The sequence below is a fragment of the Somniosus microcephalus genome, chromosome 27 (assembly GCF_052327205.1).
Source record: "Somniosus microcephalus isolate GS21.2 chromosome 27, FLI_Smic_1.0, whole genome shotgun sequence".
Classification (NCBI taxonomy): Eukaryota; Metazoa; Chordata; class Chondrichthyes; order Squaliformes; family Somniosidae; genus Somniosus; species Somniosus microcephalus.
In genome coordinates this window covers 20,186,377-20,213,696 of record NC_141013.1, presented here as the reverse complement: position 1 = coordinate 20,213,696, position 27,320 = coordinate 20,186,377, and the positions used below count along the sequence as shown (strand labels likewise).

Sequence of the window (27,320 nt, the reverse complement as noted above, 5' to 3'; positions counted from 1 at the left end):
CGCCTCAGAGTCAGAAGATTGTTGGTTCAAGTCCCACTCCAGGGACTTGAGCACATAAAGCTAGGCTGACATTCCAGTGCAGTGCTGAGGGAGTGCTGCACAGTCGGAGGTGCCATCTTTCGGATGAGACGTTAAACCGAGGCCCCGTCTGCGCTCTCAGGTGGATGTAAAAGATCCCATGGCATTATTTCAAAGAAGAGCAGGGGAGTTATCCCCAGTGTCCTGGCCAATATTTATCCCTCAACCAACATAACAAAAACAGATTATCTGGTCATTATCACATTGCTGTTTGTGGGAGCTTGCTGTATTCAAATTGGCTGCCGCGTTTTCTACATTACAACAGTGACTATACCCCAAAAATACTTCATTGGCTGTAAAGCGCTTTGGGACGTCTGGTGGTCGTGAAAGGCGCTATATAAATGCAAGTCTTTCTTTTTTCTTTTAGTATCATGCACTAGAGGAACCATTTGTTCTATTTACAACAAATGCCCAACTCAACAAAGGTTTTCTTTAGACTTAAAAATTCTGGGCAGAAATCCTATTAAAATTCAGGTAACACAGCAAGCCACAAGCATTCAGGTTCTGGTTATGTTTATTTGTTCCTTTTTGGATTGGGGGGTGGTGGGGGTGGTAGGGAAGAGGGCGAGAACCAGTAATACAGAAACTTAGTATCTAAATTGGTAAATGCAAATAAATTTCCAGAAATAATTCTACATGCTATATTCTGAACCTATGGAAATCATGCTGGCTTGAGAAATTACAAATTTAATAAAAAGGTACAATAAAAATAAAGATGAAAATTCAACATTCATCTTACTGTAGTCTATAGTTTTAACTTTTACAGTAATGTTTGTAACTCAGTTATTTCCATGCAGAGAATTCTAGTCTCATCAGTTTTAACAAATTAAATACAGTATTTAAGACTTCTTGGAGCATTTCCAAAATTCAGTTTTGAAATGGATTCTAAATTGTTAAAAGTTGTATTTAATGGGGAGTCAAGCACCACTAGAATGTGCCAATTCCTATATATGTAGTGAATGCTCTTTTCAAAACAAGCCAATTCTAAAGGCAGGGAAAGCATCAGGACAAGGAGGTTTTCATTTTACACAATTAACCATAGTGCTAAACACAAAGTTAGCTTCAAAATGCCTCAAATTCATTTTAAAGTCACAATGAAACTATAAAATTAAAATAAATACAGAAAAAATCTTACATCTGCTAAAATAAATAATGTCTCCGAACACTTTACTATGGAAAATGCATACCAGAGCATCACAAGTACTGACAGCTTTTCAAACGGGGAATAGCTGCGAGTACAGCGATGCTGGCTAAGTTCACGTGCATGCTGTGAAGCACTGTAGGTGGCTCAAGGTCAGCCACTCATTGCCGTTACCTTGAGGTAGATAACACATGCGTACCATGTTCTGCATTCATTTGCTGGTTTTGCTGGCATCACATGTTTAAGAAACATTTAAGCTATCAGAAAATGTCTAATATATACTGCTGGGGAAAACAAATGCACTTTACTGCTTGGACTTAAAACACTTTTAATTTGTTTTCAAATGAAATTTTTTGGGAAAAAAAAATCTCATGCACGTATATTTCAACTGTGTATTTGCCAAAATGGAATTCATTCCATTTGTAAAACAAGTAGACTGTGCTTGGTGGCTTTTTGTGTTTCACCAATAAAATGTGTCCACTTGGCTTAGTGCATTTTCTCACCACTGTTTCATAGTCACAATTTTCTGCATTAGTCATTGTTTTTTTTTTTGCAATGTACATTATTTTAAACTGTGTGCAAATGACGTACAAGTTTACAAAAAATTAAAATGCAATGTCAAAATAATTTGACTTGTAAAAATGGTAAACCGTTCAAACTAAAAGCACATATTGAAATTACAAAAATAAAAATGATTCCAGACTTAAGAAAACAAGACAAATGCACATAGTAAAGTATACAAAACAAATGTCTGCTGAGTGTTCTATTCAGTTCAAATGTTTCAAGATGCTACTATAGGTCTTATGAGGAATCTGAGGAGACAGTTTTGCAGCCGCAGGTGCTAAAGTGGTCTGAATCGCTCTAGATTTCAGCGGTGAACTGACAGGATTGTCAAATTGGGGGATACCAATGGACTCCAACTGCTTGCTAAAGGGGATCTCCCCATTTCTGCTCATCTCTTTCACACTCTCTTCGCTAATTCTGTCCCCCAGCTTCCTGTCACTTGCCGGCTCTGATTCTGCTATTTCTACATCCTCTTTTTTGTTGAATAACTTGTCTAAGTAACTAGTGAATGTACTTTTTTCTAGCTGTTCATCTTTCCTGCTGTCCCAACAAACATCTTCATCGAGGTGAATTAGAAAGCTTTCATCCCCGCCACCACTTCCATCGATTGCAAACTGGCACTCCCATGGATTCTGGCTTAGACACTCTAGTTGAGCCAAATTGGCCATCCCCTTCTCCTCCTTCTCCTGACTGACAGATTTGCAATTTGACATTGAGCTTTTTAGGTCCAACTGGGACACTGAGCTGTTCAAGTCATTCAGCTTGTCTACATCAGGAGACTCTGGCTGCAAACTAAGCTTGATGGTGCTTGCCATGAAAGAATCAAAGTCAAACCCCCGGATCTTCTCTTTGTCCTTCTCAACAATCTGTTGGGATGCCTCCACCAGAGCTAACTGTGCTTTCACCAGCCCGTTCTTTTCACACTTTGATTTGCCTTTTTTATCTGGCTTCTCTCTGCTCTGCTCTTTCCAGTTAGATAGGTCTATAATAAGTTTGGGCTCATAGTAATGGTTCACTTCACTCTCCCTCCACACCAAGTTATCCAGGTAGGATGGTGACCCCACTTTATAGTTACAGGTGTGGCCACATTCCAGATCACAGTATTTGTTTTCATGGTGATCTGGATGTGGCCAAGAATGTTCGCTGGAAAAGTTCAAGTCAAATGCAGGATCCTCCAAATACTTTTCACGGTCTCCATCTAAATACTTGCGAGGGTCCACTTGCACCTCCTCCTCTTCAGTCATGTCAGACATTGCTCGTGGATCACGCTGAACATCATCTGCCTCAAAGTTACTGTGCAAAGGCCAGTCATGGTCGGACAATTCGCTTTCATGGTATCTGAAACAAACAATTTAAGCATTGTAAAATCTGGAGATCTGGCATAATTTCTACAGTTTGAATGATTCAAAGATTGAATACAACAGACCATTTTAACTTACGGCAAGTGTTTCACTGGTACATATTAGATATTTTATTTTATAAATCATCTATGAAAAGTTGGACACCCAGTGGGATAACTTCATCTTTGATTCTAACTCAGTCTGGACCAAAAAAGGGACAAAGTGTCCTTTCTTGGATAGCTGTTAAAATTAGGAAGTTCCAATGCAGTTGAGCATAGAACCAACTATCCAAGATTTAGCATTAGTTGATCAATTTTAAAACATACATCTCATTCTATATGCAAATCTTTCTACCAAATCAGGATGGCAAGCCAAGGAAATAGTGTTACCATGATACAGGGAGGATCTTTATAGCATCTTAAAGGAACAGTGCAAATCTAATGTGCACTGAACTCATTACACGTAGCAAGAATGCTTACGGACGACAAAAAGTGATAAAAAACCTAACTACAGCAACTCGTCAGTCTATTTTGCGCTACAACAGTCATACGGTTTTGTTGTCTAATTTGTGATAGTACCTTCCACTTTTCAATCATCTATTTTTACCCGCTCACTAGCTTTCTTCATCAAAGTGAAGGTCTTCTACTGAAAATCTTCCTTGGAAGGTCCCACCATTATTCCTTAATGAATGCAAGTGGCTTTCCAGGCCATTAAAAATGACTTACCAGAAAGAAAGAAAACTTCAGTTAACTGGTACCAAACTTCATTTAAAAGATGCAAAATTCCCTGCCATAAGGGTAGTAGGCAGGCATATCCTTGAGTCATAAAAGGAGGGGACAAATCCTTTGTAATGTTGCAGAAAGGTCACCATGTGTGCCAATGCACTGAAAGTGTAAACTGAATAATTCTCTACAATAAGTAAATGACAAAGCTTCTGCTGCTACCCGTTTCGGTTAAAGTAACTCCCTTCTGGTCTAATTATTGAATTAGATTTTCTTAAAAATGGATTCTCAGAGCAACAGTATTTTACCAAACACAAGACGAACGGTGTACAAAAGTGATGTAGCAAACTTATTACCTGTCCCAGTTGTAAATATGGCTGTGACTCTCGTCCATCAGCAAAATATCATCAACTTCATCCTCAATGTGAAAGGGGTGCGTAGAAGTGGGTTCATCCAATGGGAAGGAATAAATACTCATGTATGGATGCGCCAAGGCTTCTGCCGCTGTCAGTCTGTCCATCGGATTGAAGGTCAAAATTTGTTCCAGAAAATCTAATGCTAGTTTTAAAAGAAAAAGACATTTTTATAGGAGCCTCAACTTTTCCTTTCACCTACTCTTCAATTCCGCAAGTACCTTTGTCTCATTATTCTCCTGTCTGCCCGTCAACAGATAATTGCATCAATAATTCCCAACTCCAGGGAAAGCAGGAAGGCAATCTTGTCCCTAAACTCCCACTCTAACCGGATGTTATAATGCAGGAGCCTGGATTTACTCTTCAAGTTTCCCCTCCCTTCAGTTTCTATCCAATAGCTCAGCCAAAATTAGTTAAGAGTTGGTTATCATTTTTTTCAATTCACAGATTACAGACTAAATTAGAATATAAATATCTGAAATAAATTTGAATTAATTCAATAAGAACACAAATTCAGGACAAGAAGTTATGTGCAACAAGTACCTTCAGAACAGATGCCGGGGAGTAACTGTGGTAACGGGTTGTGCGGTTCGGTCATGTCATTTTGTATATAAACTGGGATGACACCCAATAGCTCCTGATGGTCCTCTTCATGGATTACAGGGATCGAATTAAGAATCAACTGCATTTGCTCCAGTTCATGAGCACCTAAACAAAGTTTAACAAAAACAACTTTTGAACATCTGAAGTGATAAAGTACTAACAAGCAAACCAGAACAGTACAGCAATCAGCAAGGCTAACAGATCTGTGCATTGATAAGAGTCAAATGAGCTTTGGATCATTCCATTAACTGCTACATCGTGAAATGTCTGGGCTCTACAAATGAAGTGCTGCATTGAACTCAATACAACAAATGCTTAAAAGGGATAAAATAAGCGTTTAGGATAAATTCCACGTAAACACTTACTTATATCCTTTTCTGTTTTATGAACAAAATAATTGCGTAGTTCAAAACATAGCAGTTTAGTGCAGGCTAAATTACTGTACTAAACTGTACAATAATGCACTCACTTAATCCTCATTATGCTCCAGCAACACTGACCTGCAAAAAGTGTTTTCCCAATCAACATTTCTGCAAAGATGCAGCCAGCAGCCCACATGTCAATGGCTTTGGTGTAGTTGTTGGGAGAGAGGAGGAGGCGTGGAGATCTGTACCACTTCGTAACCAATCCTTCAGACAGATGGCCCTAGAAAAGTAAGATATCAATTTTTTTCCCCTCCAAAAAGAGTTGTTGCATGCTAAGTCACTTGCACCCAAAAATAGAATACAATAATCCATGCACGCGCCATTTAAACACAATCGGTTGGTTTACAGATCTTCTGTATTATTCTCTCCTGCAAAATACATTAGATAAGACATTCCATGCAGCAATCTGGAATTTAAACTTAAGTTTTGGAAACTGCTTACACTTACAACAGGATACTGGATCTGATCAGAAACTGCGTCACTGATTCACTTGCTCGTCAACAAACTGTCATTTGTGGGTAATATGCTTACGTTATTGGTCTATCACACAAATAAAAAAAAGGGTCAATTGCCAGCAAGCATCCTATTTTTAACCCCACAAAACTCAGTGGTGCCAGCCTCTGTTCTAGAAACACTAACATGAATAAGCAGTGCCTTCCAATCCTAGAAATATTGTATGTAATGTTCCATCATAACTTGGGCCATAAAAGTTCATTTTTCTGCTACTTTTCTAGGTGGATCCATTTACTACGTGTGGGTGAATACTTGCTACATTCATGGTCAGGGGAACAAAATGCAAGTGACCAGGAAGGCCAATTCGGTGCACCATTCTGATGCCATGGCTAAATGTTTATAATTCAGTTCAAAAAACTTAGAAGTAGGCCAGCAAAAGTCGAATAAAAGACACAATGCAGCATAATTATGGTTCTAACCTAGTGTTCACTAAGATTTTACATGTAGTCTTTTCCTATTACAAAGGAAAATTGTAGTTACTTCAACAGAAATTTTTTTAATTAGCTTTTAGTGGGCATTTGAAGAGTATATTAATGCGGGTTGCAATTTTAAATAAGGCCATTATGCAATTTTTCAATGCATGCCATCAAAATTAAATGTGCTTTGCCATGCAACATGAGCATTGACAACTGATCTAGGTTATCCACTACTCCGATCAAATCCACATGGTAATACATCTTTCTCTCTCTTCTCCTAAATTCACCCCCGATTGCAGGTTAATGCCCATCGGCTGCCTAGTGAAAGACCTAAAGGATCCAGCAATATTTGGTCATTCAACAATGCACATCAGAATATTTGGGGGGACACGTTAGCTTCCATTCATAATACTGTTCCTCCTGTTTTGCTAAGTTTGAAGGTAAGTGTAAACACCGACTTTTGGTCCACCCTTAGAACAGGGTATACTGTATTTTTCTCCATTCACCCATTTTCCTCTTGCTAAAAATAGCAAACTTAAGAAAATAGACCCAAAATATTAGGAACAAAAACCCAACCTAACCTAACTTCCCTATTAGAGAGGTTACAAGGGAGAAAAAAATAAGACTTTTGAAGGAAGGTTGGAGAGTAATGTCCCTGTATCTAATTCAATGATGTGATTGCATGGAATTTGTTTTGCCATTTTTGATAAATTCAGCATAAAAACAACAAAATCTGGAACTATCAAGACAGAAGCAAGGTGGTGAATTGACAGGAGCTCAATACCGTATTCCAATCACTCACATCATTCATCAAAACCACTAATTATCGACCAGTAATTGTAAATATGTACTTCATCCTCAGACTAGAACATATTTTCCTGTATTTTTTTCCCTCTGCAAGGAGGGCAAGTGGGTGGCCTGCTTCCTGACCGCCACCACGGTCTCTTTTAAATGAAGCACTAGGTGATGAAAGGTAGTGCACAGATGAGGCCTACAAGGAGATTCGAAAATTTCCATTTGGTACAGCGTAGGTCAGGAACTGACCACAATGGAGAATCAAGGCTCACAGGCTTTAGTACTGAGCGTCCCTGCACCAATGCTCCTCTGGCCGATAGAAGCTATGCCTCCAGACTACAAACGCTCGGTGTTCTGGTCTTTGCTCAGTGGGTACAAGCACGGTTATTGCTCCAAGCCATACAGAGACAAGGTATAAATAAACATTTTAAAAACTGCATATGCTGGAACTCAAACAAAAACAGAAATTTCTGGAAACACTCAGCCCGTCAGATCAGCAATTCCTGCTTCAAGTGAATGTCAAGTGAACAAGGGCAGGGCTTGGCTGTGAATAGCAGAATTAGCACTCACCATCCAGGTTCACACATGAAGAATGGCCATTTCAGAGCTACTGGGGGCCACTGCGTGTGGAACCATATCCTGGCACAAACTGCTGCCTTCAGGAGAGGAAGGGAGAGGTCTGGAGGAAAGATAAAGGGACCCTTGTACGTGGAATGTTTAACTACATGGAAAATCTGTGCATTACCAACATTTAATGAAAACTTTACATTCAGGTGCACATTCAAATAGTCACAGCATGCAATTAGAAGACCTAATTAGACAGCATCAAGCATGAGATGCCCAACATTGAGGTAACAGGTTTGAAACTGGGTGCATTTATCTAGCTTGTGTTTGATGCTCAAATGTTACTGGTGTTTTCCAGGGCAAAAGGTGTTATCATCAATTTTCAACAATCGATTTTAAAAAGAATCTCAGTAAGTCAAGGAAGCCAGTGAAATATTTGGTTAAAACCAGTGGCTCAATGAGGTTATACAGGACATGCGCCTTCCAATCTGTGCTGTGTGCTGCTGCTCAGCAGGGACAGCAGTCAAGAGTGCTACAAGAATGCCAGGGTTCCCACTCCAGACTGCTATCCGGCAACCCCTGCTGTGACCGCGAGCAGGCGAGGACCACAATCAGGTTCAAGTGATCTCTTCACTTGCTGCCAAGGCTCACATGAGTAATGGGCACTTGGGGGAGGTGTCATTAGGCAGTGTCTGTGAGACTATACCCCAGTGCAGCAAATTGGTGAAAGAAACCGTTTAGGAACAAGTTAGTGATTATGGATAGGTAGACTGCACCATAACAGAATGCCCATTTTATATCAAATTAAGTGATTACAAATATTTCAGTGATACACTTTTGGTTACATAAGTGCTTAAACAAGTATTAAACAAGCCACCAAGTAGAGCAGCTGCCAGGTTAATACCAGAGCCCAAAACTTATCATTCAGGGTCCAGAAGTTCAAAATTTAACAGATTTTGCACCCAAACTGACTCGTCACACAAGTAAAAGTCTGCAACCAATTTTAGTAATATAAAACCTTCCACTGCAATAAAAGTTACTTCATTAGAAGACTAAATGCTTCTTAGCAGTGACAGAGTTGAAACACTAGAATTAACAAGTCAACTTCGATATGGAAGTTAAACTGAAGACCATATGGACCTGCCATGTTGGCGGTCTGCTTTCGTTACCCCAAGTAGAAGTTGTTAACTCTGCCTCATTCCGCAGCACAAATAACGACTACGGAGAGAATATTACATGGAACCCACAGTGAAGTAATCTGGCAAAGCTTCGAATCCACAATAAAGGAGAACTAGTTATATCCATTTCTATAAAATAAGATTAGACTAAATGGAAAAAGCCTACATTTTCTCAATCTTCTTTCTGCTCCAAAAAAGCGCAACATAAATTCAGACCAAATTAAGCAAATATAAACCCAGCCAATCTGAATACTGTACATGGGCCAGTTTGCAAAGAACTGGATTAGCAGACTGCTATTAAATAGAAGTTTGAAACTTTAAAAACCCACACTATGTTACTCAAAATCACCTGATGAAAAAAGTATTTGGAACGTAGCAAGTTCTACTTCTATACATTCCTTCCCTAATATTGATGCGGTTTCAACAGGAACTGCAAAGTTAAACAGTTTTAAAGACCTGTCAATGTGTACTTGGTGCAAGGTTACAATGTCATAATAATGTAGAAATCTCCCAGCTTTCTATTCAAAAATGGTGGCGCCCTTGAAATCATACTGTCAACTTGATTTCATGAGACTATAAATCCCAAATGAATCTAGCAAGACTTCAACAGTTCCTTATGCAAAGCCAAGTTAGAGATAAACCAACAGAGACAGGTTCTGGGCTCCAGTCTTCCCTTATGGGAATAGGCTTATACAGTATTTGTATAGATCAAAAATTAATCTCTAATTTGACATTTAGTCATCAGCTGAAGATGCAATAACTCAAATATCACCATCCCAAAAACACCACTTCTAGGAAAAGCTGCAAATAGTTTTTTAAAAAATCTAAATGTTTAAAAAGATATATGCAATGGGTGAAGCAAATGCTGGTTTTGGCTTGCGATATTCATGTTACTTCAGGGTTTACATTCCATTTTTAATGCTTTCCCTAGTTCTCAGCATTTTTCAGTGTTTAAGGGGTCAAGCAGGTACCCATGAATGCAGTTGTTTTTAAATAGAGGCAGTGGGTCAGTAAATTAAGGATGTAGTTATGTCTTGATTTACTAGGTCTCACAACAAGGTCATAATCTTGAGTTTAGTAGCATTAAAAAAAAAAATCAGAAACAACAGAAAATGTTAGAAATACACAGGTCAGCCATATTATGACTTGTGTGTAAATGTTGTTCTGATGCAGGGTACACTTCCGAAACACCATAACCTATTTATTCCCTACAACTGCTGGCTGACCGGCATTTTCTGTTACTATTTTATATTTTTAGATTGAACAATTTGAAGAGAAAATAAGTATGATGAAGAGTCCTTTATTCAATTTGGTGACAATCTGAAAAGGTTTTAAAATTCAAGAGGGCACTGATGCTCAAGTATTCGCTTTTTAGATGCCTGACCTGATGCACTCGCTCTGGGTTGAGGAATCAGTTGCTAAGTGGAAAGTTGTGAGACCCTTTACTTTTACAGGGATGTTTCCAAACATTCACTTTTCTGTACGGGACTTGTGTCAGACAAGGGGAAGACACACAAGTTTAATTAAAACGTGGAGAAGTAGTTAGAATGATGCGTGAACAACTGAGACAAATATTACTTTGAATAGTCTTTCCCACCCCCTTCCTATCACTCCAGGCAAAAGGATTAATATATTAAAAAAAGTTAAGAAAAAGGTCACAGCGCATCACAAATGCAACCATAAGACGAAACTCATCTAACATTCTGCAAAGAAAATACTCAGTTCAAAGAAAAATCCTCTAGTTTATTTAAAGAGGCAAACTATAAAACTGAAACCAAACTAGCGATTATTTGTGAAACTAAAATGCGCAAGACTGAAAGTTGATTTTCAAATGTAGAAACTGAAGATTGTAGAATTAAGTTTTTTAAAAAGTCAATATATAAAATGGTAGACCTAGAAGAATGGGGTCAGAAGCTATGCCAGAAAGTTAGAAGTTACATTTCTGGGAAACTGAACTTCAAAATATCATTTTATGCAAAAATTATTGAAAAGTTGGAAGGGAGCTCCTAATTTAGAAACCAGCATTTTCTACAGTTGAAAAATAAACACTTGAAGTGGGTGTTGTCTGTGAGCAATCATTTTAACTCCGCACCATGCGGTAGGCAAAAGGGACAAGGATTTAAACTCTCGTCCGCAGAGGAAGATACTGGATTTTTTTTTTTTAAATTGAATCTTCAGTGCATGCAACTCAAAACCAGTTACAAACTAGGCTGCACAGCACAATCCAAAATTAAATCACAAATGATTAAGTACGAAGGCCACGATCCACCTCACTGCAGCTTTATGCACCGGTGAAGCCAAGCATGCAATGTATATGGAATCAGCCTTTGCAGCACCATTTCAATTATCAGCATTTACCAAAACAACACCTAGCAGTTTCCTTTCCTCAAATTTAAAAAGGCAAGTTACACATTTACATAATGAGTCGTGGGTTGTAATATTTGCTGCATCAACGGCACTCCGGATTCATAGTGGTATATACATTTTACAGTGCGAGAAACGGAGCATTTTGCAGGCAATGTTATTTCTAGGTGCACAGTTCCCTCATTACAGACCATTTCTAGGATATTTGGTGCTCTGCCTTTTAACATTCACTCAAGTTAAAACTTGGCTCCATAGATTGCCAACTGCCACTTACTGTACTGGGATCATTACATTCAGTACAGTCCTTCTACATTCGCTCAAAATGAAGTTAGAATGCAGACCACCAAGGCCCCATTCCTTTAGTGCTACATCAGGCACTGAACTAAAACAAAATATACAGACCTTTCAGCAGACGTTACATAACTTTAATCCAGCATTTGGCTCAGCGCTGAGCTCCTAGCATAGGCTCAAATATGATTTTTGCACACCCTCCCAGACTTACTCCTTAATACTGTAATGTCTCCATGCACACATGAACCCAGAAAACTGGTAGAACAGTTTGGGATAAAAATGCCCACAGCATTGAAATTTATTTTTGTTTTCAGTTTAATAATTGATCAACTGACGCACGTGTGGGTAGAAACAACAACAAAAAATGGTGTTCCTCAAGCATAATGGTGCCAAAGCATGAAAAACATTCAGGTGTTTCACAAGGAAGTCGCGCTATATTAAGTTGTTTCATAAAGATTAATATACAAATTTCCATTATCTATTTCAATTAAAAAAGCCTGTTCCTTGTACATTCTAAGTTCTATTCTCATGCTCACATCACAACATGCAAATATGTCTATGCTGCTCAGCCCAACCGCTTATCCTAAGAATATTGTATTTGTTGGGTCAGTAAGCTCAACCCGACTCAAAAGCAAAACTATGCAACCACTTAAGACTTGCAACAGTAGCGATATTGGATAGGATAAAAATAAAGAGGATGTACTTAAAAGGTTGGCAGTCCTAAAAGCAGAAAGGTCACCTGGCCCAGATGGGATGCATCTAGGTTACTGAGGGAAGTAAGGGTGGAAATTTCAGGAGGCTCTGGCCACAATCTTCCAATCCTCCTTGGATATGGGGGTGGTGCCAGAGGACTGGAGGGTTACAAATGTTACAACCGTTTTTTTTTTAAAAAGGGGAGGGAGATAAACCTGACAACTACAGGCCAGTCAGCCTAACGTCAGTGGTGGGAGAACATTTTAGAGACAATAACCCGGGACAAAATTAATTGCCATTTGGAAAGTATGAGCTAATAAATGAAAGTCAGCACGGATTTGTTAAAAGACAAATCATGTTTGACTAACTTGATCGAGTTCTTTGATGAAGTAACCAAGAGGGTTGCCGAGGGTAGTTCGGTTAATGTTGTGTATATGGACTTTCAAAAGGCATTTGACAAAGTACCACATAATAGACTGGTTAGTAAAATTAAAGCCCATGGGATTAAAGGGACAGTGGCTGCATGGATACAAAATTAGCTACGAGACAGAAAGCAGAGAGTAGTGGTGGACGGCTGTTTTTTCAGACTGGAGAGAGGTATACAGTGCTGTTCCCCAGGGGTTGGTATTGGGACCACTGCTCTTTTTGATGTATATATTAATGACCTGGACTTGGGTGTACAGGACATAATTTCAAAGTGTGCAGATGACACGAAACCCAAATGTAGTAAACAATGAGGAGGATAGTAACAGACTTCAGGAGGACACAGACTGGTGAAATGGGCAGACATGGCAGATGAAATCTAACACAGAAGTGTGAAGTGATTCATTTTGGTAAGAAGAATGAGAGGGGTGTAGGAACAGAGAGCCTGACGGTGGCAAAACAAGTTGAGAAGGCTGTTTTTTAAAAAAATGGAATCCTTGGCTTTATTAATGGAGGAAGAGAGTACAAAAGCAAGGAAGTTATGTTAAACCTTTATAAAACCCCTGGTTAGGCATCAGCTGAAGTAGGATGTCAAAACGTTGGAGAGGGTGCAGAAGAGATTTACTGGAATGGTACCAGGGATAAGGGACTTCAGTTATGAGGAGAGACTGGGGTTGTTCTCCTTAGAGCAGAGAAGGTTAAGAGAAGATTTGACAGGTGTTCAAAATCCAACAGTTTTGACAGAGTAAATAAGGAGCCAGTAACCAGAGGATACAGATTTAAGGTGATTGGCAAAAAAAACACAGGTGACATTAAGAAACAATTTTTAAAATGTTGTTGTGATCTGGAATGCACTGCCTGAAAAGGGTGGTGGAAGCAGAGTAACATTCAAAAGAGAATTGGATAAATACTTGAAGGGGAAAAAAATACAGGGCTAAGGGGAAGGAGACTAATTGGATAGCTCCACCAAAGAGCCGGCACAGGCACAATGGCCTCCTTCTGTGCTGTATCGTGCTATGATTCTCCTGAACTCTATCCACGAGCTGAAAGAGACCATGCTGTCAAACTAAAGATTTTATTACTATCAGGATGGCTTATATTTCTTATGCAGTATTCACTGTAGGGATATGCTGCTCCCTGATAAAATGTAACGCATGAGCAGAAGCATCCAGACATTTAATCTGCACTCAAGGAACAGATGCTAACCTTATGACAGATGTCAACATTCTAGTGCCTTAATTTCCAAAGGGACTACAAAATGGGATACCAGCAAGGTCACACCACCTCAGTATTATTGTACACTACCCGCATCACATGCTGCCATTATAAAACGCCAGAATGCAAGCCACAAGTTACATCCTGGAACAATGTCAGCAACAGAAAACCAAGATATGACCATAGGCTCAGATCAAAACAACAGACGGATAATGGCTGGACTGCAAATGTCTCCCAACAGCACAGCAAGAACGTCAGGATTCTGTAATTCCGTGACCATAGAAGCTCTGGACTTTGGAAGAACACCCTCTAAATTTTCTCAAATATTAACAATCTGACTGGCCCTAGCGACCTCCTATAGTGATCAATTAAATATCAGTTTAATATTTAAAGAATAAATGACCTTTCAGTATCAATTGCGTAGATGTATTTAGCTGTGTAGACTGCAATTAACTTCTTACTTCATTCAGCCCCAAAATTCCAATACCACAAGAACACATTTTAGAATTGGCAATTGGTGGAAGTGCATGCTATTTATTTTATTCTAACATTTCAAATAACCAGACTGCAAGTTTGAAGTCCCAATTCAATTACTGCTACAATTTTCCATTAAAAGTAGTTTCGTGCACAAGCCACAAGAATGGCTAGCTTGAAAAGCAGAAAGACAATCTTTTCAATTGGCCTCGGCACCCTAAACTTTGGTGGGGGCGGGGGGGAGAGGGGGGCAGAGAAAGGAAGAGGCTTGTGCTCCTTGTTCAATGAAAAAGATAACCTGCTGACACACCAACTGGGCTCACACATAGGGACAATATTTTAAAATTACAAAGCAAAATAAATTAGATGAAATCCTGCCTTTTCAGTGATTTGAGTGATTTATCTCTGCTTACAATATGAAACTTGCACAAGTGGCAGCAGGAAAAGGAAGGTAATCTTCTGAAATAAGGGTTGAGGCAGATCTTTCTGCGTCTAGTTGATACAAGGCAGAATTTACTATTGACACGGGGCATTAAAAATTAACATTTTATTCCCAGCAGTACCATTTTCTTGTCAAATAATAAAATGCATTCCAGTCCCTGCTAAACTACAGTATAGTATTTCAACATGGTGTTACATTACAGCTGTGATATGGACCAATATTTGAGGACAAGCTGCCGACTGAAATAAGTCAGTCAATAGAACCAATACAACGCTCCATACCTCTGGGACGCGACTTTAGTCCTCACTTGTGGGATACATTCTGCGTTCAGAATGCACTACTTAAAAAACAATATTTTTGTTGCACTACTAAGGGTTGCAAGAATTGCAGTCATTAAATATTGTTAAGACTGCTGTTGGATAGCTAGGAAATTTAGTTTACACAGTTGGTCCTTAAACCGCATGAAAATTCTTATTGTAAAATGCTAGCATAAATGCTCCTCATAGACAAGTGACACGCTGCTCAACCCTCCTTATACTATATTGTGCTCTTGCCAAATATTATTGCAAAACATCTGAACAATGACAGCCAGCACTACCAGCAACACAACTACCTTATTTGTTCATGGGTAATAAATTAAAACTTACTTTGTGAGAGTAATGGGGATCCATGATGCGTGCCAGACCAAAATCCCCTATTTTCAGCACCAGATCCTCAGTGTTAATGAAGAGATTAGCCGGTTTGAGATCTCTGTGCAGAACATTAGCTGAATGGATGTATTTTAGCCCACGAAGCAGCTGGTACATGAAGAGCCTAGCGTGCTCTTCTGAGAATGGACCCTGTTCCAACAGCTTCGCTAGATCGGTCTCCATGTACTCTTGAACAATGTATACTGAATTCAGTTCTGTGATGGCACCCACATCATCAGACATCGGTATCCCACTTGGACCCAAAATCTCAAACACTTTCACTATGTTATCATTGTCAAGTCGTCGGATGATTTTGATCTCTCGCAAGGCATGTTTGACACTCTGTGGGTCACTCAGGACAATTTTCTTGACAGCCACGCGCTTGTCACAGTCATTGTCCACAGCAGAGAAAACCAGGCCATTGCCACCATACCCTATTGGCTTCAAGTCCATATACCGAGCACCCAAATCAAAACCATGAATGTTCATTAAACTTCCAAACTTTTCTGCCATGTTGATAACCCCCAAGCTTTCCTCTTCTATCAGATGGCCAATCCTATGTCAAAACTAAGCTATTGAAATCAGCCTGCACAACAAAGGGCTTCCTTAGAGAGCAAGCCAACCTTAACCTTTTCTGAACTTCAAGATATTTTCTCTTTGAAATGTGTGCGCCATCTAGCCTAGCTGAACAAGGTCAGCTCTGTTCCCATTTGAATCCCTCCTTTCAAGAATGAACAGCTTACAGAATAGAAATTCTGGTCTGACCTACGTCAGTAAATGTTATGCTTCTAATTCAAAAAAGGGCATCCCTGCAGACATTAAAAATTAAACTAAAGTTTGATTGCAACGGAATGAACTTCGACAGATGCATCCAAACTACTGTTGTAAACAGGCTAACATTTAACAGGGCGTGTGAGAATACATATGTGTTATAAACCTCTATTGACATCCTCCTCATAGTGCAGATACATTCAGTGTAAGACTGGTCCTGAGCAGCGTCATTCTACAGTGCTGATGAGCACTTTTTTCTTTCCTTTTAATTATAGTCTGGTCAAGCAATGAACTTGTGGCAGCTTCTCTATCTCTAAAAGATGGCTCCCGTTAATGATCAGGTGGCTCGAGCTCACCGCAGTCACAATCAAAGCTATCATCCATTTTATACTTGGACAACCTATAAACAAAAAGAAAAAGAAGTGTTAAGTAATGGATCCACAGTCTTTGTATCAAACAACTATAAATATAATTATACTGAATAGCAGAATCTGTTTATTTTTCAATTTTCCATTACGTTCACTTTTTAGAGGCAGGGAGAAAACAAACCAGCTAATAGTCCTGTAGGTTTGTGATTCGCTCGACTTAATCGATACAGGAGACTGGAAATGTGTTGCAGAGACTGCAAGGTATAGATGTGCCAATCAGCTAAATATTTTCTTGTGCGAGGTGTGCTGCCCCCCTGCTTTTCTGGCTTTACAACTAAAGCAGTCTAAACAGTGACAGGAACCTTCTTGGAATGTTGGCGCTGTACTACAAACCAGAGCACAGCAGCCACTTCTATTTAAAGATCGGGAGTATTGGATTACAAGCTTTTGGAGATTAGGGAGGGGATTGAAGAAATGAGGATAAAAGGAAAAAGTAACGGAAAAAAATTAATCAAGGTTAAAGTACATATGAAAGTGATCATCTGACACTTATTTGATGACCTGGGTGATTTTGGAATTTAAGCTATTCAATTCCAATTTGTACAACTAGGGCATTTTGTGCACCAGTATATTCAGCCTAATCTTTCTCTGCAACTAACATGCATAGTTAATTTACTTTCACATCAAGACATTTATTATACAGAAGTTAGGAGCAGAAATTGAGCTGAACAGAACAACTGAGCTTGTATCGAAACATTAGTTACACTGAAAATAATTCCAGCTTTATAATTTACCTAATGAAATGTACATTACAAATATATTTGTAAAATACTTGGGCGACCCATCTGCGGACAAAGCAAGAATCAGTAGATTTATAAAAAGGTTTTAAACTATTTGTGGACAAAACACTACAAAACTTGAATGGGAATTTTGAAATTTTAAAAAATCCATTATTACATCATTAGCAAGCAGATTTGCACCATTTCTCCAGAATGCCTATCCAGTAACCAAAGATAGTCCCATTATTATTTTCTATGCAGTTAGATGTTTACAGCACTAGGTCTGTACATTCACCGTTGGTAGTTTGGTGACAACACTAAGTTTGAAGAGAAATGTTTGTTGTGTGAAGTAAAAAAAACACTGCTGGTGTTACTTCAGTGCTGAAACCACAATTGGGGGCTATGCAGCAAGGGAAAGTGTGTTGCTGCCTATATGATTTTCAAGATGGCTGCCTTGAAGCTCTGGAGACCCTCTCTTGCTGTACATGAAGAAATAATGCCTCTTAGTTAGATTGAACATCATATAGCTCTATGTAATGTTTGCATAAACAAAACGTCTAAGTTCCAGGAGTGTTTTTGCACACCACGTGCATTAATAATCTCAAATAATTCAAGTCATTTTGCAGTTATGGCAGTTTATTATTCAGGTCAAGTTCCCCCCCCCCCCCCCCCATTATCAGGTATATAAATCTTAATGGAATAAACTTAATTGAGCACAAAATAAATCTTTCAGCTCCTGTGGGTTAAATATTAAGCTTGGTAAAGCACTTCAAATTTACCCAAATCTCCCCTCCTGGATTTACTACATGACAGAACAGATGGTTCTTAGAAAGGGATAAGTGAACATGTCCAAAATTTGCATTTAATTTTTGAAGCAAAAATTAGATTTAGAATGAGCTAGTTCTTATCCCTACCCTGTGAATGTACCCATTAATTGAGTTGGGAGACCACCATCTCTGTTTAATGAACTTCAACACACCAAAGAACATCTTGTAATGAATTTTATTCTGATTCCAGGGATTAACAAACAAACTGTGAATATTGTTGGCTTATTTAATGCTACAAAATACAAATACTATGAAATTTTCATAAAAGACATGAGGAAAATATTAGTTACCCTGGAATTCAAGACAATTTACGGTTCATTTTGCTTATCCAAACATTACAGATATGAGCCTGGAGTTTGCTCGGAGTGCAATACCAAAGTTAGACACGAAGAATGTGACCAATGACGCCCCATTTTGCCAATGTCAAAAACGCTCAAGTATCTTCTGAATCTCGTTAGAATACACCCGAATGCAAAATGTTTTAATTCTACCGTAAACCTTTCAGCTATGAATATAAAGAATAAAATGGATCAAACATACAACCCAAGTTCTTTCATTTCCTGTGTTTTTACAGCTCTTCGAATGAATGTAATAACTACAGCTGCTCAGGTTTGGTGAAGTTGACTCACTTGGTAATGATTTTGTCCACTGAACAATGGATGGGTACATATCTGGTCAACCTGACAAAAATGGAATGGAATGGTGTGCTGATGCAACACAGTAGGTGGGAGTATGTGGCTATATGTAAAGCCATCACATTAGCCCATAACAACAATTTCCACCAAATATTTTCCTTCACACAGCAAACATTATTTAGAGGGCACTTCTCTCGTGTATTAGCTCTTATTCTCCTCTATTACTTACTTTTCATATTTTTCACATATCAAAACAATAAGACATAGCTTCTTCTACAATATCAATATACCACTTACGTGCAACACAATTGAGGTTTACAAATAACTGTTCCCTTCAAAAAAATAATTTGACAGGCAGATATGTATTGGGGTGTTAATGTAATGTGCCATACAGAGTGGGAGGATTTAGAATTAAAAAACACTGATCCCCATGCTCGGGATTTCTAATCTCTGCTGTGCTATTCAGAGAGGCAGCAGCCGCCATAGGTTTCCCACAGAAGGGAGAATAACGACGTGGCCAAAAGCTCTCATTGTCTAGATGCTGCTTATTGAGCGACTGTAGCACAGGAGGTTACCCGCCCACCCTCTGAGCTAGGGACATGAAGTCTAAGAAGATTAATGAAGGAAAGCCAGCACAGATTTGTTGAAGGCAAATCGTGTTTAACTAACTTGATCGAGTTTTTGAGGAGGTAACAAAGAAGGTTGATGCGGCTGACACGGTGTACATGGACTTCCAAAAGGCATTTGATAAAGTGCCACATAATAGGCTTGCCAGCAATGTTTAAGCCCATGGAATAAAAGGGACAGTGGCAGCATAGATATGAAATTGGCTAAGTGACAGGAAACGGTTGTTTTTCAGACTGGAGGAAGGTGGTGTTCCCCAAGAGTCGTTACTAGGACCACTGCTTTTCTTGATATATATTAATGACTTGGACTTGGGTGTACAGGGCATTATTTCAAAATTGCAGATGAGACAAAACTTGGAATACAGTGAACAGCGAGGAAGACAGTGATAGATTTCAAGAAGACAGACAGGTTGGTGAAATGCGCAGACACGTGACAGATGAAATTTAACGCAGAAAAGTGCGAAGTGATACATTTTGGTAGGAAGAACGAGGAGAAGCAATATAAACTGAAGGGTACAATTCTAAAGGAGGTGCATGAACAGAGACACCTGGGGGTATGTGTGCACAAATCGTTGAAGGTGGCAGTGCAGGTTGAGAAAGCGGTTAAAAAAGCATACGGGATCCTGGGCTTCATAAATAGAGGCAGAGTACAAAAGCAAGGAAGTTATGAACCACCTGTATAAAACACTGGTTCGGCCTCAACTGGAGTACTGTGTCCAATTCTGGGCACCACACTTTAGGAAGGATGTGAAGGCCTTAAGAGAGGGTGCAGAAAAGATTTACGAGAATGGTTCCAGGGATGAGGGACTTCAGTTACGTGGATAGACTAGAAAAGTTGGGGTTGCTCTCCTTAGAGCAGAGAAGGTTGAGAGGAGATTTGATAGAGGTACTCAAAATCATGATTGGGTCTAGACAGAGTAGATAGAGAGAAACTGTTCCCATTGGCAGAAGGATCGAGAACCAGAGGACACAGATCTGAGGTGATTGGCAAAGAACCAAAGGCGACAGGAGGAAAAACTTTACGCAGCGAGTGGTTAGGATCTGGAATGCGCTGCCTGAGGCAGACTCAATCGGGGCTTTCAACAGGGAATTGCACAAGTACCCGAAGGAATGTTCTTTGCAGGGCTACGGGGAAAGGGCAGGGGAGTGGGACTAGCTGAAGTGCTCCTGCAGAGAGCCAGTATGGGCTTGATGGGCTGAATGGTTACAGTACAGAAGGAGACCATTCTATGATTCTAAGACACACCTATTCTACTTAAATTCCCAAATTGGGGTTGGGAAGAAAAATCAGGTAAGCATCATACAAGCACGGGATAAATGCCACAATGTATTCAGACAGTGGAGCTAGAGTGGCAGTCCACGTTCCTCCAACCCAATTGCCACAATTAACCCTTTATATATTAGTTTAAAATTTGTTCCAGAGCTAGATTAAAACTTTTAACTCCATACCATTCTGGATTTTAATACACATCTTAGCTTACTGCTTCAGTTTTCTATTCAGCAGGTATGCAAGTGCTGAATATGGGGAAAAAGGTGGACAGTGAGTCACCACCACCAGCATTTAGTGATAAGGTCCCAATGTTAACAGACACATTACATTTTTGTAATACTGTAGTTACATTTAGTCAGGATTATTATTTCAAGATAGCTCTAAGGCAAGTATTTATAATCATGGTTTGGAGTTAAAATCTTGACACTTTTTGGAGAGGCAACAGGGAAGCAGAAACTCGATCGTGGTGAAAATGCTCCTCACAATATAACCATAATAAAAGCACCCTCAGGGACTTGGTAAAAGTGACTTTCATCTTTAATAAATGAATTTGAATTTAATTTTGTTAGAGAACCGTCATAACTCGGGTCTCTTTTGTCGTGGATTATATACTTATTGTTTATCTGCCTTATTAATCACACAAGGAATGAGGAAAAACCCCAAATGACCAATCATGTGACTTATGCCCCCTGTGTATGTTTCAAAATTAACCTACATCATTTATGTATTCTGTTTACTTGGATATGGACTTGAAGTGCCATAACCTACAGGGCTACGGACAAAGTGCTGCAAAGTGGGATTAGGCTCTTTTTCAGCCGACAGACCGAATGGCCTCCTTCTGTGCCGTAAACTTCTATGATTCTGTGTTCATACAACTTTCCTCATACTTATGTCATTTAGAACTTCACTTTCAAATACATACTTTCAAAGTCATGCCAGTAAGTGCCATGAACAAATATTCAATTTAACACAATAACTTTATATATTATACATCGCACACTTTGGACTGTGAATTTTAGGAAAAATGTGGTAGCCCATATAATCCCCCCTTCAAAAAAAGACACACATACTTTTGGCTTTGGAACAGTTCAAAGTATTGTCATGTGCCCTGGCAAGAGCTACAGCAGCATCGATTTAAAAAATATATATTTCCTGTTGCTTCACGTGACAAAGAAAATTAAAACGAAATTTACGGGAATGAAAAGCTTAGTTGCTTCAAATATCTCCATAATTTAAAAAAATCCTCTGTTGAAATGCTCACTTCTGACATTTATGGCAGAGACAAAAACCCTTTCGTAATATAATTACGTGGAATTAATTTCCTATCACAGCGTCATGATACTGCGAAGAATATGTACCATTTGGTGTAATAACGTCACAGTCGGAACGTTTGCCTCTGGGAGTCGGAGAAACAAGAGGACTGTTACCGCTGTACTTATTCTCTTCTGCCTCTAACTACAATCTTCACAATAAAAATCCAAGTATTTAATTCAGCGTCTGACCAAAAACACTAGGCTGCAAACTTCACACTCTCCGCCTCCCATGCACTCCTCCAACCCAAAGGAATCGCCACCAGAACGGAACAAGATCACATTCGCACACTAATTACAGAAACACAAGAGCGTTGTTCTAAGCACCACACCAGCAAGATAGCCCTCACGACCATTACCTGTAAATTATGTATGGAGCCTCGCTTGTGTAAGAAAATCACGACTTCTAATACCTATCCTTGGTTCAGATCAGAAACGTCAAAAACCCCACTGTTCCGTTCCATATGCAATATCTGAATGTCGCGGACTGACCACGTTGTTCAACACTGACATTTAATATTCAGATAAAGTTCATCGGCATGAATCTAAAATAGTTGACTCAAAGGGGACAGCCCAATTGGTAACGCAGTTACCTCACACGGAGTTCTCGGTCGGAAAGTAATTTTCAGTGAAGAATTACCCTTCCGCAAAAAAAATCCCCAACGGGAATTGATCACATGGCTGACTAACCCAATAGTTTCTCGCCTTTGAAATGAGATCAAAGGTAATGGCACAGGTAAACTAAACTCAATTATAATTCCGAGAATTGTTTCCATGGAAAATATATAGCCAACATTGCAGCGAACATTAGGGGGAACCATTGTGGACTGCCACTTCTGATCACGGTCACGCTTTTAGGACTTGAAATAAACTCGGTGGATTTAACAAATTCAATGTGTTTTAGGAGCAGGCTACTGAAAATTACCTGTGTAACACGACACAGCCGAGTCAATGCCTGGAGTGGCCACTAAAACCCGGCATTCGCGTCACAGGAAAATAAACAGCAACTTTTATTTTAAAAAATCCCGTATGAGTCACATGAAAACGAGCCACGTCGCCGTTTGTGGGCAAGACGATTCGTTGACGTTTCATCGCCCTGAAAAGATTACTCACTGACTAGAGGTCTTCAGTTTTATTTAACACGTAAAAATTCTAACTATTAGCAGGGGGGGGGGGGCGGGGGGCATGGAAAGCGAATCTAACCATCCTTTAACAACGAAAAGAAACCTATTGAATTGAGAAACATTTCAGATTCATCCCTATTAACTTTATCTGAATATTAAATGTCAGGGACACATTCTTGCGCAGTCACCTGAAATGCGCTGCAGTATAGAGAAGGGCGCAGTAACACTCAAAAAAGATGTTTTTTTTTAAATCGCGGAAAGTATTCCACTTTTATTTTTAAAAATGCAGCAATTGCAATTTTACTGTAAGTTAAAACGATTGCTTAAAGCCAGGAATCCCAATAGGGAATTTGATTTAATAGGGGATTCGAGGTCTCAAGTCAGGCGCCTTGCTGGAGCCGCACCGCGTGTCCCTGAACAATGAGGCAGAGTGGCCGCAGGCCGGCCAGACACGATGCGGCAAACACCGCTGGGGCTTGACCGCTCAGCGCTGTCCGGCGACTGTGGTCACTGCGACACGGACAATAGCCCCCCTGCCGGCCCGCAGGCCCTTTGGGGTTTTTGACGACAGGCGCCTCTTATTTATTCCCCCCCCACACATTAAGACTATCTGAGCAACAGCCAACCTCGCAGCTCCACTACACTTGATAAAACACGATCAACCACACTTGACTTCACCCACACGTCCCGCCCTCGCCGCCGACTGATAGGTCGGCCCGCGCCGGGAGGCCCCGCCCATCGCAGCCGGCTCGGGCTCTGAATGGCCGGCGCCGCTGTCAATCAAAGTGACGCCGTCACTCACCGAGCTCGGCGACTTTGAGCCTTTTTTTTTCCTCTCTCTCGGTGGGGGCGGGGAGGAAGAGAGAGAAAAAAAAAAGCCGGGAGCCGGTTCGTTTGGGAATTTAAGCGGCTGAGGAAGCTGAGTAAAGCCTCCAACCGGCGGAATAATGCCGACTTTCTCCTCAGCGGGGAAAGAGAGAGAAAAAGCGCCGCCGTCGTCGTCCTTTCTCCCTCTCACCTCACCCACCCGCCCGCCGGCCCCCTTCACCCGTCAAACAAAGGACACGGCGGCCTAGAGAGAGAGAGACTCACTCACCCCCCACCTCATTCATTCAACAAAAATCAAAAACACCCGAGCAGCCCCAAAAACCGCCTCCTCGAGGTTTTAACTCACTCGGCGTCCCAAAAGCATAAGAGAGGTTCGAGTGCCGCTTGCTGCCGCATCCGCCGCCCGAGGAAGGCGCACTGACCGAGGACCCACCATCCAGCGCGCGGCCTCCCGCTACCCGACACCCCCCGCGCGCCGGCGCCAACTTCAAACCCCAGAGCTGCCCGCCTCGTCCCGTCCCCGCCGTCTGACTTCACTCTCAGTCCTCAAAATCAGAGAAGTCACACAACACCAGGTTATAGTCCAGCAGCTTTATTTGAAATCACAAGCTTTCGGAGCACTGCTCCTTCACCTGACGAAATAAAGCCTCATCTTCTGATTAGGCACTTTGCAGCCTTCCGGACTCAATATCGAGTTAAACAATTTCAGATCATAACCTCAGCCCCTATTACATTTTTACTTATATATTTCTTTTCCACCCCTTTGTTTTGGGTCTTCCCTTTCTCCCCCCCCCCTTTCCTTTTTTTTTCTCTTTCCCACATGGCAGCTGTTTCTCATCCTGCCAGTACACTTCACACCTAATCTGAGCCATCTTTTGTCTCCACTGTCCTATTACCATCTCGTCTGGTTTTGAATACCTCTTAATGTCTCTTTACTTTTTTTGTTCTATCGCAGCCCTGCCTTCGATCTATTTTATTTCCTTTCCAGTTTTGAAAAAGGGTTCACCCGAAACGTCAACTCTTAATTTCTCTCCACGGATGTTGCCTCGCCTGCTAAGTTTTTCCAGCATTTTCTGTTGTTATTTTAGAAACATAGAAGATAGGAGCAGGAGTAGGCCATTCGGCCCCTCGAGCCGAGGGGCCGAATGGCCTACTCCTGCTCCTATCTTCTATGTTTCAATGAGATCATGACTGATCATCCAAACTCAGTACCCTGTCCCTGCCTTCTCCCCATATCCCTTGATCCCTTTAGCCTTAAGAAATATATCTAACTCCTTGAATATATTTAATTAATTGGCCTCAACTGCCTTCTGTGGTAGAGAATTCCACAGGTTCACCACTCTGGGTGAAGAAATTCCTCCTCATCTCTGTCCTAAATGGCTTACCCCTTATTCTTACACTGTGACCCCTGGTTCTGGATCCAAAACATCCTTCCTGCATCTAGTCTGTCTAGCCCTGTTAGAATTTTATAAGTTTCTCTGGCAGTCATGCTGCCTGCCATCTGAGTATTTCCAGCCTTTTTCCTGCTTATAATTACAGACTCGTGCTTGTTCTCTCGTTTGCATTTCTCCCCAAATAAAAGCAGAAAATGGTGCAAATACTCCACAGCATCTCTGGCAGTCCTGCCGCCTGACCATCTGAGTACTTCCAGCCTTTTCTAGTTTTTTTAAAATTTCGGATTTCCAGCATCCGCACTATTTTGCTCCAAGTACAAATGTGTAATAGGAACACGAAATGCGAGGCTACATTGCGCGTCTGTCAGTATCTGAAAGAAAACCCGCAGGTTAATGTTTCAAATGGACAGCAAAGTTTCCACCGCGACCTTAAGCTTTTTTTTTAAATTACTGACGGATGTAAACATTCGCTGTTTTTATTTCTGTACAATTACAAATCAAATGTATCTGCCTCTCACCTTCTGTGAATGCTGTCAAAACTATATTTGGCCTGACCTACGCATATGCTCACCAAGTCTGCTTTATTCTTCACTTAATCTATAATGTTAACATAAAAGTCCAGTTGGAAGCAACATTCATTATGTATCCAGTGCTTATTTCCTACAACACGACAAAAGTGAGGAAATAACATAGATTACCATAGTAACTACAGGTACAATGAAGTGACCAAACAATGAATTAAATGAGTATTGTTTTTGAAGTTGCATGGTAATTTGACACTGTATACGTAACGCTGTCCGCGGCAGACTGTGCCATTTGCTTTAACCATTGACATCACACGAAGAGCATCCAAAGCAGCAGATCTAAAAATGAACATTAAATCGCACCTTTAAATGCCTGTATATATGAATAGATAACCTACTACCTCCAAGAGTTGTTTCCTTATTCGTTTTAATCCCTTCAGAAATGAGCTCGCCTGATTGTAAGGTATGTTCCGTATTACCGTAACTAATGCAGTTATATTTCAATCACCACTCTGGATTAAATGTGAAAAAAAACCTTACTATATGAAAGAGATGTTGCTTACAATCCAATTTTGTTTTACATTAGGTGCATATTATGTATATAGATACAAAAAAAATCAGGATTTTGGGGGTAAAACCATTATTGCAATAAGTAGCATAACTTTTTTTAAATGCTTTTGCTCAGTATCATGACAATCGTACTCTTAGACACTAGAAGGGGAATAAGTAAAATTCTAATAGATGCATATATTATTTTGTATTTTCTAACTGGAGTTGGAAAATGGGTAGCAGGCATGACATGCCAGGTACATGGACTGAGTAATTGTTTATAGGTCAGAGAAATTCACTCATGTTTAAACTTTAACGAGGTGGTTTGTGGGAAAAATACACCACTTTATCCTCGATTGAAAATTTCCAATTAATAAAGTTTCGACCTTATAAGCGAAAACAAATCAGGATTTCAAAATGAAATGGCATGTCAAACTTATGAACAATATTACCGCTTCACATCGGTGAGACATTGTACATCACGCCAGTTAACAGCGAACAAACAGTAACAACTCACTTAACTCCAATTGACTTACGGACGACAATAGGCGCCTTCAAGAAGGGAACTACATGTAATCGATGCAAGTGGGTGCAAACTGAAACACGCAAATGCAAGTACAATTGTACAAAACTGACAATAGCAATCAATGTTATCCGAAATATAGACGCTAGAAGCCAGAAATCTACGTGTTTCTCAATCTTATACTGATAATAACTTAAAAATTGGCAAGTTTGTTGTGAAACAGCTTACCATTTTTGGCCTTTGACAGCGGTAATACAAGAACTGTGTTCTATTTAATAAAGTTATCCTCCAACCGGGCGAAAAAGAATCCTCGTTTTCAAGAATCGAACGATCACTAATTCTTTAATGTGGGTACTTTTTCTGCACTAATTCACCATAAGTCAAAGCCACTCTTGTCTGTGAGTAGCGAGTGCCGACCGAATTTAAATTGCGTTTGCAGGCAGTTGTTG

General features: G+C 40.0%; 1 protein-coding gene across 3 annotated transcripts; it reads right to left on the bottom strand.

Annotated features, from left to right (window-relative positions):
• Window positions 1–574: 574 nt before the first annotated feature.
• Window positions 575–27,320, bottom strand: mapk6 (mitogen-activated protein kinase 6). 3 transcript variants are annotated; one of them, XM_085968645.1, is made up of 6 exons: window positions 27,100–27,320; window positions 15,302–16,514; window positions 5,362–5,506; window positions 4,802–4,966; window positions 4,202–4,403; window positions 575–3,121 (listed from the first exon to the last, which is right to left on the bottom strand). In XM_085968645.1, the coding sequence occupies exons 2-6, from the start codon at window positions 15,854–15,856 to the stop codon at window positions 1,987–1,989; spliced, it is 2,202 nt and encodes a 733-aa protein (XP_085824771.1). In that variant the 5' UTR covers window positions 15,857–16,514; window positions 27,100–27,320; the 3' UTR covers window positions 575–1,986. The 3 variants fall into 3 exon arrangements, with proteins under 3 accessions (XP_085824771.1, XP_085824772.1, XP_085824774.1); XM_085968646.1 differs by lacking the exon at window positions 27,100–27,320 and adding an exon at window positions 24,228–24,332; XM_085968648.1 differs by lacking the exon at window positions 27,100–27,320 and adding an exon at window positions 22,289–22,649.